The sequence below is a fragment of the Pongo abelii genome, chromosome X (genome assembly GCF_028885655.2).
Source record: "Pongo abelii isolate AG06213 chromosome X, NHGRI_mPonAbe1-v2.0_pri, whole genome shotgun sequence".
Taxonomy (NCBI): domain Eukaryota; kingdom Metazoa; phylum Chordata; class Mammalia; order Primates; family Hominidae; genus Pongo; species Pongo abelii.
This window is the reverse complement of record NC_072008.2, coordinates 161,550,799-161,563,362: the sequence shown is the minus strand read 5'-3', so window position 1 is coordinate 161,563,362 and position 12,564 is coordinate 161,550,799. Positions and strand designations below refer to the sequence as shown.

General features: G+C 41.6%; 2 protein-coding genes across 2 annotated transcripts in view; one reads left to right on the top strand and one right to left on the bottom strand.

Moving 5' to 3' along the window:
- The window catches only part of FUNDC2 (FUN14 domain containing 2), a 31,650-nt gene extending 24,985 nt beyond the window's left edge, over nt 1-6,665 (bottom strand). The window contains exon 1 of the mRNA XM_002832321.6: nt 6,248-6,665. Coding sequence (XP_002832367.2) covers nt 6,248-6,380 — 133 coding nt within the window. The 5' untranslated portion in view covers nt 6,381-6,665. The remainder of the gene's footprint in view (nt 1-6,247) is intronic.
- Nucleotides 6,666-9,981: 3,316 nt separating this feature from the next.
- Nucleotides 9,982-12,564, top strand: part of F8 (coagulation factor VIII) — a 219,492-nt gene continuing 216,909 nt past the window's right edge. Inside the window, exon 1 of the mRNA XM_024240561.3 lies at nt 9,982-10,348. Within this exon, the coding sequence (XP_024096329.1) occupies nt 10,206-10,348 (143 nt within the window). The 5' untranslated portion in view covers nt 9,982-10,205. The remainder of the gene's footprint in view (nt 10,349-12,564) is intronic.

The window sequence follows — 12,564 nt, the reverse complement described above, 5'->3', positions numbered from 1 at the left end:
CATACCTAACTAGATTAAGAGATATTTAAAGAAACAGACATAGATGTAATAAGAAACCTCCAAATATTCTATTTTAAATAGTAAATTTATTCTAAGTTGCAATTTTGGAAAATCAGACTAAAATCAGCAAACACTAATGTCTACATTAGAGGGAAAAACCTAGAAAATCTAGAATTAGTCCTCTAGTTTGTCCTCTCAAATTTAAAAATAACAAAAAAGGCTGGGCGCGGTGGCTCATGCCTGTAATCCCAGTGCTTTGGGAGGCCGAGGTGGGCGAATCACCTGAGGTCAGGAGATCGAAACCAGTCTGGCCAAAATGGCAAAACCCCATCTCTACTACAAATACAAAAATTAGCCAGGCGTCGTGGCAGGCACCTGTAATCCCAGCTACTCAGGAGGCTAAGGCACAAGAATTGCTTGAACCCAGGAAGCAAAGGTTGCAGTGAGCCGAGATAGTGCTGCTGCACTCCAGCCTGGGCAACAGAGCAAGACTCCATCTCAAATAAATAAATAAATCCAAAAAGACCTACAAAAAACTGCCAGTAATGCATCCCAAATGAAACAAATTTGCCCCTTCTCTTCAGAAGTAACTCAATGCTATTCAGTAATCCACAAATTTTCTAAGTACTACATGGATCTCCTGTGATAATGAAGATGAGAGGTAATGTTTAATTGAGCTCTTACTATTTACCAGGCAATGTGCTAAACATTAATCATGTACATCTAATTAAATCCACAGAATAAGGTAGGTACTACTTATTAACTCAATTTTATAATTAAGAAATGAAGGCCAGGCACGGTGGCTCACGCCTGTAATCCCAGCATTCTGGGAGGCTGGAGGCAGGCGGATCACCTGAGGTCAGGAGTTCAAGACCAGCCTGACCAGCATGGAAAAACCCCATCTCTACTAAAAATACAAAATTAGCCGGGGGTGGTGGCACATGCCTGTAATCCTAGCTACTTGGGAGGCTGAGGCAGGAGAATCACTTGAACCTGAGGGGCGGAGGTTGCAGTGAGCTAAGATCGCACCATTGCACTCTAGCCTGGGCAACAAGAATGAGGAGACTCCATTCCAAAAAAAAAAAAAGGAAGGCACCGGGCATGGTGGCTCACGCCTATAATCCCAACACCTTGGGAGGCCAAGGCAGGCAGATCACCTGAGGTCAGGAGTTTGAGGCCAGCCTGGCCAACATGGTGAAACCTCGTCTCTACTAAAACTACAAAAATTAGCTGGGCATGGTGGCATGCGCCTGTAATCACAGCTACTTGGGAGGCTGAGGCAGGAGAATCACTGGAACCGGGGAAGTGGAGGTGGCAGTGAGCCGAGATTGCGCCATCTCACCCCAGCCTGGGCAACAAGAGTGAAACTCCGTCTCAGAAAAAAAAAATGAAATGAAGGTTCCAAAGTTAAGTGATTTGCCCAAGCATGGAGAAAGAATTAACAAAATGTCAATCCCTTTCTCTGTGGGAAGATAATGTCAGGCTCCCCTACTACACCTAGCCCTGTTTCCCTGGAAACACACCGCACTAAGAAATGTCTGATATGAAATGTCAGCAATGTACCATTCAAAGCTGTTTACTGTAAAATTGACCTCAAATGATCAACTTCATCTGGCATGGAGTGTGTAGAATCTTTTCACACATAATGTAATAAACAATAGAAAATTACTACTACCCATGCAAAGGCAAAGCCATATAAAGGAAACAAAATTTGTTTAAATAAAAGAAATAGAAGCAGGCCAGGCACGGTGGCTCACGCCTGTATCCCAGCACTTTGGAAAGCCCGGGGGACGGATCACTTGAAGTCTGGAGTTCAAGACCAGCCTGGCCAACATGGTGAAACCCTGTTCCTACTAAAAATACAAAAATTAGCTGGGCGTGGTGGCATGCGCCTGTAGTCCCAGCTACTCGGGAGGCTGGGACAGGAAAATCACTTGAACACGGGTAGCAAAGGTTGCAGTGAGCCAAGATCGCACCACTGCACTCCAGCCTGGGTGACACAGCGAGACTCAGTCTCAAAAAGAAAAAAGAAAAAGAAACAGAAACAGAACCAGTGATGATCAAGATGCTGAAGTAAGCAAATAACAATGATCAAAAACTGCTCAAAAGATTAAACATATATGTAATTGGAGTTCCAGAAGATTAGAAAGAATGGGATAGAAGTAATATTCAAAGAGGTACACAAAAGTTATTCAGGCCGACAAGAAATGATGCCACATGGAAGTATGGAAATGCAGAAACGAATGAGACACTGGAATGGGCAAATAGGTGGATAAATCTAAATGAATACTTACTGTACAAAATAATAATTACAGAAATTTTATACTTCAAAATCAAAGAAAAAAAACAGAATAAAAAGTAGAAAATAGGGGCTGGGCGTGGTGGCTCATGCCTGTAATCCCAGCACTTTGGGAGGCCGAGGCGGGTGGATCATGTGAGGTCAGGAGTTCGAGACCACCCTGGCCAACATGGTAAAACCCCATCTCTACTAAAAATACCAAAAATTAGCCGGGCATAGTGGCGGGCGCCTGTAATCCCAGCTACTCAGGAGGCTGAGATGGGAGAATTGCTTGAACCCGGGAGGCGGAGGTTGCAGTGAGCTGAGATCAGGCCATTGCCCATTTTCCTGGGCAACAAGAGCAAAACTCCATCTCAAAAAAAAAAAAAAGTAGAAAATAGGAATAGAAGGGAATTTCTTCAATCTGATATAGGACATCTATGAAAAATATACAACTAACATCATACTTAATGGTGAAATATGGAACACTTTTCTTTCCCTAAAATCTATTCAACTGTTTTTTGTTTTGTTTTGAGACAGGGTCTCACTCTATCACCCACATCGGAGTGCAGTGGCACTATCACAGATTACTGCAACTTCAAACTTCTGGGCTCAAGCAATCCTCCCACCTCAGCCTCCCCAGTAGCTGGACTATAGCTGTGCACCACTGTGACCAACTGATTTTTTTTTTTTTTTTTTTTTTTTTTTGTAGACAGGAGGTCTCACTTTGTTGCCTAGGCTGGTCTGGAACTCCTGGCCCCAAGTGATCCTCCCTCCTTAGCTTCCCAAAGTGCTGGCATTACAGGTGTGAGCCACCTCGCCCAGCACTGTACTGGAGTTCCTAGCCAGTGCAAAAAAAGAAAAGAAATAAAAGTCAAAGAGATTGGAAAGGAGGTACAATAATAATTCTGTCTTCATTGGCAGATAATATAACGGTGTATATAGAAAACCCAGAAAAATCTACAAAAAGGTACCAGAAGCAAGGTCACACATTATAAGACCAATATTAAAAAGTCATTTGAATTTTTATGTAATAGAAATGATGAACTGGAAAACAAAATAATTTTAATTGCAAAAATTATATTGTAGTAAATTCAATGAAAGATGCACAAGACCTGTTCACTGTAAACTAGAAAACACTGCAAACTACAAAACACTGCAAAGAAACTGAAGATGACCTAAAATAACAGTGATATACTGTTTATGTTTTGCAAGACTCGATATTTTTAAGATGTTCATTCTCTCCATATATTGACCTATATATTCAATACAATCTCAATTAAAAAGTAGGTTTTTTCTTTTTCTTTTTTTTTTTTTTTGTTTTTGAGATGGAGTTTTGCTCTTTTTGCCCAGGCTGGAGTGCAATGGCGCAATCTCGGCTCACCGCAACCTCCTCCTCCCAGGTTCAAGTGATTCTCCTGCCTCAGCCTCCCAAGTAGCTGGGATTACAGGCATGCACCACCACGCCTGGCTAATTTTTTGTATTTTTAGTAGAGACGGGGTTTCTCCATGTTGGTCAGGCTGGTCTCAAAATCCCGACCTCAGGTGATCCGCCTGCCTCAGCCTCCCAAAGTGCTGGGATTACAGGCGTGAGCCACCACGCCTGGCCAAAAAGTAGGTTTTTATGTAATTGACAAACTGGTTCTAAAATTCATATGAAGATACAAAAAAAACCAGCAGTGTTCCAGTTACTTTGGCTGTACTACAAATTACTCCAAAACTTCATGAAGCAAAACAATCATATATTATGCTCTCAGATTTTGTGGATCAGGAATTCAGCCACAGCACTGTGGTTTGTCTTTGTTTCATGTCTGAGGCTTTAGCCAGAAGACTTACAGGCTGGGTCTGAAGACTCTACACTCACACAGATAGATAGGCTGCTACTCTATGTGAGTCAGTCTAGGCTTCCTTACAGCATAGGAGCTGAGTTCAGGAGGTGAAAGTCCCAAGAAAAGGAAAGAGCAAATGCAGTGTTACTTCCACTGCATTCTGTAGGAACAGGCAGTCAGTCACAAACTCCCATCCAGATTCATGAAGAGGGAATACAGATCCCACCCCTGGGTGGGAGGAGTGTCAAAGTCACTAGGAAAAAGACCATAAGGAACGGTAAATATTGCTGCAATCAGGAAAATACAAACTGCCACAATAATCCTGGGGGCGGGGGCGGGCAAGAGAAAGAGGAGGGTTCAAGGAATTTCAAGGCTTATTATAAAGCTACAGTATAATATACAACTATCTTAATTTCAAGACTTATAAAGCAATGACATTCAACACTGTCAAACTGACCCAAGGATACCCAAATATAGCAATAGAAGAGAATCCAGAATCCAGAAATAGATCCACACATATAGTCATTTGATTTTTAATAACACAGCACCAAGGTAATTCAATGAAGGAAACAACAAATGATGTTAGAACTACTATATATTTGTGTTTCAAAAAAAACTACTCTCAACCTCTACCTTAAACCATACACAAAATATAATTCAAGAATTCATTCAGGATACATCACAGATGCCCATTTAGCAGAACAAAATATGGATGTCTGAGTACCTGGGTACTCCATGGCCTCTCAAGTAGTTAAATAATTTATTTTTCTAATGTAACAACAAAACATTACAGTTTTGTTTTAACGTAATTTGACCAAGCCCCTTAGATCAACAGGTGGCTCCATTGGGGATGCAGTGAGCTATGATTGTGCCACTGTGCTGTAGCCTGAATGACAGATCTAGTCCCTAAAAAAGGGAGTAGGGGGGAAGGTAGATTAAATGCGAGACATTTGGTCAGTCATTGGTCAAACACTGCTAAGCACTATGATAGACAAAAGTCAGCCAATAGCTACGTTTATGAGCTCACAAAATCAATGATCACAGTTATTATGTGATCATCACTGTGATAACAATTGAAATTCATCTTAACCTCAAAATTTCTCACAACAATTTCCTAGGTGCAAATACCTGATCAACCTATAAGAGCAGTCTGCTCTTATAAAAGTCAATAAGAGCAGTCTGCTCTGCAGGAAAATACATAATTATCACATTGCACATTCCACCTTCCCAGAGTCATCTAAAATTTAGTGGTGTGCTGGTAAAATGCTTAACAGTCGGCTTTAGGCAAGGGCTGATTTGCAGTGTAGCCAATTTCCATTGTGTATTCATTCATCGTGAGCGTGACATTATTGAATTGTGACACTACTGAACCCAGAGTTGGGAAGAGATGCACAGTAGAGCACCATAGTATAGTATCTCCTCCACAAAGATACAATAGATGTATAAATAACCTCAAAAGTAAAACATGGTAAATAATAAAAGTGATGAGTTTTTAGTATTTTCACTGCCTTTGTTTTTAACATAATTTACGTAATTTTACGTTTATATGATTGAGTTTTCAATGATGGCTGTTTAGCAATGGGATCCTGTGAGTCAGTACTAAATTAAATACAACCTAAACATTCAAAATAGGGTAAGAAGCATAACTTAAAGACGCGCTCCACTGCAAATTACACGGAATATCTGACTATGCCGACTAAACAGGCTATTCCTAAGTACCATCCCATATGTGCTAGTTTTTCAAAACCAACAATAAAGCAGTTGGGGAGGTGCCTTGTACACAGAATGACGCCACGAGGCATTTGAGATGAACGTCCAAAGGGACAAAGAAGCCAGACCGCTTCCGAGAACAGGGACAGAATGTCTTTGGGCTTCTGCTGCCGGGGGCGGCGCCGGAAGGCTGGGTGAGCTCCACTGGAGACGACGCCCCGGGGTGGTTAGGCCCCAGACACGCGCGTGACCTTGACCGGACCCTGGGAGCGGCTGAGCCAGGGACGAGCCCCGAGCGCCCTCCCTGTCCCCGCGCCGCTTGGACTCCCCGGGGAGCTCGGTCGCGACTGGCGGGCGCTGAGCCCTTCCCCTTCCGGAGCCCAGGAAGGCGGCTCCCCGCGGCGCCGGCCGCGCGCGCGCCCGCCCTTACCTTGACTGGACGCGGCCATTTCGGTGAGCTTGTCTCGCGAGGACACACGTAGCGGATCTGCGCGGTAGGCCGCGGAGTGGCGCGCAGTTGTCGCCACCACTTGGCTTCCGGCACGTGGGGCAGATGTTTCCATTCCCACGGCGGCAGCGGAAGAGGGCGGGCCGCGCCCGCCGCGGCTGCTTGCAGTCTCCGCAAGCGGCTACATCACAGAGCTCAGCGTGCGGTGTCACAGGCCTCCGCAGCCCCGCCCAACAGATGCACCGAGATGCGCGTGCGCAGAAAGCGTCCCGGGGGTGAGGCTCCCTCCCTCACTCTCCCTCTACTCCCCCCCCAACTCTTCCTCACTTTCCCCCCTCCACCCACTGCGGCCGTCCGGGCTCGCTCGCTAAGTACCTGGAGGCGAGCTCCTGACGCGACTGCGACTCAATCGTCGCCTGGTGAAGAATATTTTACCTATGACTCACTGAAAATAAAGACGGCTGAGTGACCGTGTTTGTTCATGTAAACACTGAACAAATATTTATCGGCTTCTGCGATGTGTCCTACTCTTTTAGTGGAGGAAGACACATTTTATTTATGTATTTAATTTTACATGCGAGTTATATTTAATACAACTCACTTCAAAATATACCTTCAACAGAAAATCCAGCAACAGTTTCTATTATGTTAGTTAAAACAGCCAGTCTTTTCCTTTACTTTTAAAAATTATTCATAAATGTAATTAGTGAATTATAATAAACATTGACATCTGATCCACTGCTTTAGGAGTGACACAAATGAAGTAACTCAAGCTATTTTCTTTATAATAATTGTGCTATTGTTTTCTTTTTCTTTTCAATTATACTGCTTAATATAGGATTTTGTGGCACCATAGGAGTTGAGTAAAAATAAAAGGAATAAAAATATACCTTATCTGGCCGGGCGCAGTGGCTGACGCCTGTAATTTCAGCACTTTGGGAGGCTGAGGCGGGCGGATCACGAGGTCAGGAGATCGAGGCCATCCTGGCTAACATGGTGAAACCCCGTCTCTACTAAAAATACAAAAAATTAGCCGGGCGTGGTGGCGGCCGCCTGTAGTCCCAGCTACTGGGGAGGCTGAGGCAGGAGAATGGCGTGAACCCAGGAGGTGGAGCTTGCAGTGAGCCGAGATCACGACACTGCACTCCAGCCTGGGCGACAGAGTGAGACTCCGTCTCCAAAAAAAAAATAAATAAATACGTTATCTATGAAGATTTCCAATTTGATTTCTATTTATCACAAATGGCCACAGTACTCTTTTGTACTTTACCACATACCATATTGTATGCTGTAATTATTTGTGAATATGTAATTGATAATATTATAGGTTTTAGAGAATCCTTGAAAACATGAAAATTTGGTAATGGGGTCTATTTTGATTATTTATTTATTTATTTATTTTATTTTTGAGACAGAGTCTCGCTCTTGTTGCCTAGGCTGGAGTGCAATGGCGCGATCTCGGCTCACTGCAAGCTCCACCTCCCGGGTTCAAGGGATTCTCCTGCCTCATCCCCATCCCAGTTAGTCAACTTTATTCCAAAAAACTTGGTGTTCCAAATTTTTCCTTCTCAAAGCCCACAGATCCAAAATTCATCAGCAGTTCCCACAAACGTTACCCTCACAATGAATCCAGCCATTTTTCACCCTCTCCAGTGGTACCATCATAGCCCAAGCCGCCACCATTTCTCACCCCCGGTTAACAGGCCACCCTCCTTCTACCCTTATCCTGCTAGAGTTTGTTTTATCTACAGTGATCAGAAAGATCAGCCTAAAAGATAATTCTGATCACCACCCTCCTCTACTCACAACCCGGCCATGTCTCCCCATTGCCCTCAGTGTAGAAGTCAATGTCCCTTTGCTGAAATGCAACCTTAGTGAAACTTTCCATGACTAACCTCCTTTAAAATTGCAACCTGGTCCACCCTTACTCCCCCTTACCCCACTTCTCTTTTTTGCACAGCACTTATTTTACCTTCTAACATACTGTATAATGTACTCATGTATTGTAATTATGGCCTATCATCCCTCTTTCAGTTGCTTATATTTTTCATCAATGTGTACCCAGTGCCTAGGACAATGTCTGTCTAGGACAAATGGGTAGTTATGTGGCTGTAGGCAAGCCAATTAACCGCTCTGTACCTCAGTTACTTTATCTGTATCCACTTTGCAGTGTTGTCATGAGGATTAAATCAGATAGCCTATGTGGAGCACCTGGCAGTGAATTTGTCACCCTGTACTGTAACTGTCTCTACTGTTCTGTCTCCTCCATTGGACTGTCATTCCCAGGGGGTTGGGAACTGGGATTTCTTCATTTCTGAGGCATAGAAGTGTAGCATAGTGGTTAGGAGCATGACTTCTGGAGCCAGAGTACATAGGTTTGAATGCTACCACTCACAAGCTGTGTGGCCATAGAGAAGTTGCCTAACCTCTCCGTGCTTCAGTTTCATCACCCGTAAAATGAAGGTGAGAATAGTACCTGTATTTAAAAGCACCTAGAACAGTTCCTGGCATATAGTGTCAGCTGTCATCTCTGCATCCTCGTACCTGTCAGAGAGGAGTGTTTATCAAAGGGGATTCTTGCTGCCTGTTTCCAAACCAGTCAACAATATACCAATTGCTCCCTAACACATTCTTGTTTGTGCAGAACTGAGCTCAATGATAACATTTTTATAGCAACCCTGATCAAGTTTCTTCTCATAATCTCTTACACTTTGAGGCCCCTGCAGGGGCCCTCACTCTCCCTAATACACATTAACCTGAGTAGGGTGTTTGAGCTCACCATGGCTACATTCTGATGTAAAGAGATATATCCTATACCTGGGCCAAATGTAAACAACCTGGAAAAGTGTTAGGTTAAAAACAAAACAAAATAAATAAATGAATAAATGCCAGGTGGTTATGAGTGCTATTGAGAAAAATGAAGCCAAGAGGGATATCAGTGATGCAGGTGGGGGTAAAGAGCTTACAACATAAATGTGGTGTTCCATATTTAAACCTCATTCAACAGGGAAGATTTGAGCTGAAATGTGAAGGAGCTGTGGAAGTGGAACTATGTGGAAATCTGGGGGAAAGGTGTTTTGGGTAAAAGAAATAGCAAGTGTTGAGGTCCAGAGAGTGTGCTTGATATTTTAGGGAAGAGTAAGGAGACCAGTATAACCAGAGTGAGATGAGACTACAGAGGTCAGGAGAAAGGGCAGACCATGTGGGATGCTCTAGGACCTAGGCCATGGTAAAGATGTAGGGTTTTACCCTGATGGAGGTCAGAAGCCATTGGAGGATTCTGAGAAGAGGAGTGACAGGACTTGCTTTATAGTTTTAAATTATAACTATAAATTATAGTTTTTAAAACAATAGTTGCCTAACCTCATGTTATATGTAAAACTACAGTTTTAAAAACTATAAATTCCTCACACTGGCAGCAGTATGAGGGGCAAGGGCAAAAGCAGAGAGACTAACAGGTTGCTGGTTACTCTTGCTAGTGCAAGTGAATTCTAGAATCTTCGACAACATCCAGAACTTCTCTTGCTGGTGCCACTCAGGAAGAGGGCTGGAGTAGGCTAGGAATAGGAGCACAAATTAAAGCTCCTGTTCACTTTGACTTCTCCATCCTTCTCCTCCTTTCCTTAAAGGTTCTGATTAAAACAGACTTCTTATGCCCCTACTGCTCTCAGAAGTGAATGGGTTAAGTTTAGCAGCCTCCCTTTTGCTACTTCAGTTCTTCCTGTGGCTACTTCCCACTGATAAAAAGGAAGCAATCCTATCGGTTACTGCTTAGTGCTAAGCACATCCAGTGGGTAAAGTTCCTTAAAATGCTCTGCAAAGAAATTGGGACTTATCATTAAATCAAAAATTTTACTTTTTTCCCCTCCTGGGAGCTAAAGATATTTTAGAGAAGAATTAACCTTTTGCTTCTCCAGTTGAACATTTATAGCAGTAAGTCATGCAAATAGAGCTCTCCAGCTGCTTCTTTCTGTGCCTTTTGCAATTCTGCTTTAGTGCCACCAGAAGATACTACCTGGGTGCAGTGGAACTGTCATGGGACTATATGCAAAGTGATCTCGGTGAGCTGCCTGTGGACACAAGGTAAAGGCATGTCCTGTAGGGTCTGATCGGGGCCAGGATTGTGGGGATGTAAGTCTGCTTGGAGGAAGGTGCAGACATCGAGTTAGGATGGTTGTGATGCTACCTGGGCCCCAAAGAAACATTTCTGGGTAAGGTGTGCACACATCTGTGTTATTAGCAGAAATGCTAACTGCCAATTCTTTTCATAGGTCTGACCTATTTGTTGATATTTTGTTCTGTTTTGTCCATTGCTTCTCTTTGTCACATGCTGCTCCTCCAGAATCTAGAGACTGGAGTAGAGGGAGGGTGAAGGGACAAAGACAAAACTTCCCTCCGCCTGCCCAAGCTTCCATAGAGAGAATCAAGGCAATGAAATCCAATCAATATCACACACAAGTTTCATGTCTGGTTCTCTTGTGTGTACATGTGATGTGTGTTTTTATAATATCTTTTCCTACTTTGGGTGTAAGGATAATATGAGCCTTGAGTTCAGAAGCTTTTCATGTTTTGGGGGTTCTGGTGCACTTAGGCAGAGTATTAAATAGCTTTATCAATATTGTCTATGGTCATCAGATGATTCAGATTTTTCTACCTCTTCTTCAGTAAATATTGGTATATTTTGGTCTATATTTTGGTCCATATTTTCATAGAAAGCAATCTGCTATCCCTAGATTTGATAATGTATTGGTATCAAGTTATGTAAGAGTCTCCTGTGATTTTGTTAAACTGTTCTGTGTCTGTAGATATATTTCCTTTTTCATTCCTTATGTTGTATATGTTCTCTTCCTGTCTTTTAAAAATAATATTTCCAGGAGTTTTCTTGATTTTATTGCTCTTGTCAAGAATTTTCTTTTGGTTTGATTTGTCAATCTCTTTTTTCTTTCTGTTGCATCAGTTTCTGCTTCTACTTTCATTGATTCATTCCTTCCTTCTAATTTCCTTTGGTTCATTTTGTTGTTAGATTTTTGCTTATTGAGTTGAATGCTGAAATCATTTATTTTATATTTTGTTTTGTCTTCTTTAAATGTGTATTATAAAGATTTAAATATAATACATAGATTGTGGCTATGTAAACATTAAATGTGGTCATGTTGTACATACTTTATAGTCTTTTTGGTTCTTTCTGTTTGGCTCCCCACCCTCTTTCCACATCAGTCCCCTTCTCCCCCACCTCAACTAGGTAACCCCAGTATGATAATATATATTCACATACACATAAACACACACAAAGGTTTTCTTGGACATTGTTTGTTTTATAAAATTGGGACATTATACACACATTTCTCACTCATTAACACGTACTAGAACTCTAAGTCAATTGGTATAGCTTTAATTCATTATTTGTGTTGGCTATATAAGATTCTATGGTATGGCTGTATCATAATTTAGTCAATATGTTCACTTTATTCCAGTTTTTGGCTACTATATCTTATATCATTACATACTGGTGCTTTTACTTCTGTTGAACAAATTTGCAAGAGGAATATTAATGGAACGAAGGGAATGTTTCCTTCTAAGTTTTAATTTCCAAAGAGGCCAGAACTTTTCAAACATTTCTACCATCGAAGTATGAAAATGGCCTTCTCTCTGCATTCACATAGCGATAAGTTTTATCCTGTTCTTAAAATTTGCCAATTTTACAGGTGTAGAGTGATATTGCATCATTACTTTCATTGTGTTATTTTTATTTCTAATAAGTTGAGCATCTTTTTAAATGCTTGTTGGCTATTGGATTTATTTGGGGGATTTAATTAGTCATATACTTTGCCCATTATTCTTTGGACTCTTTCATTTAAAAAAAATTATGAGAACCCTTTTATTATTACAAATATTAACTCTTTGTCATGTATATTGCAGTTTCCCCCAAAATCTATTGTTTGTCTGTTGACTTTCTTATAACTTTTACCAAAACAATTTTTAATTTTTATAATCAGAGATATCTTTTGTTTGATATCTTCAGAGTTGGCAAGGTTGGTTAAAAATGTTTCCCACACCTCAAGATTGTACGTGTAGTCTCCCAGATTTTCTTGCGAGATGTTTACTGTTTCGCTTTTTATATGCATTGCTTCAATTATCTGCTAATTACTTTTGTCATATGGCATGAGAGAGGGATTTGTCTAGTTTTATTTCCATCCAGATCAATAGCGTATTGTGATGGCACCTTTTGCCACTGATTTGAATCAACACATTCATCATATAAAGTTCTCATATATATTAGCATATATTTCTGGATTCAT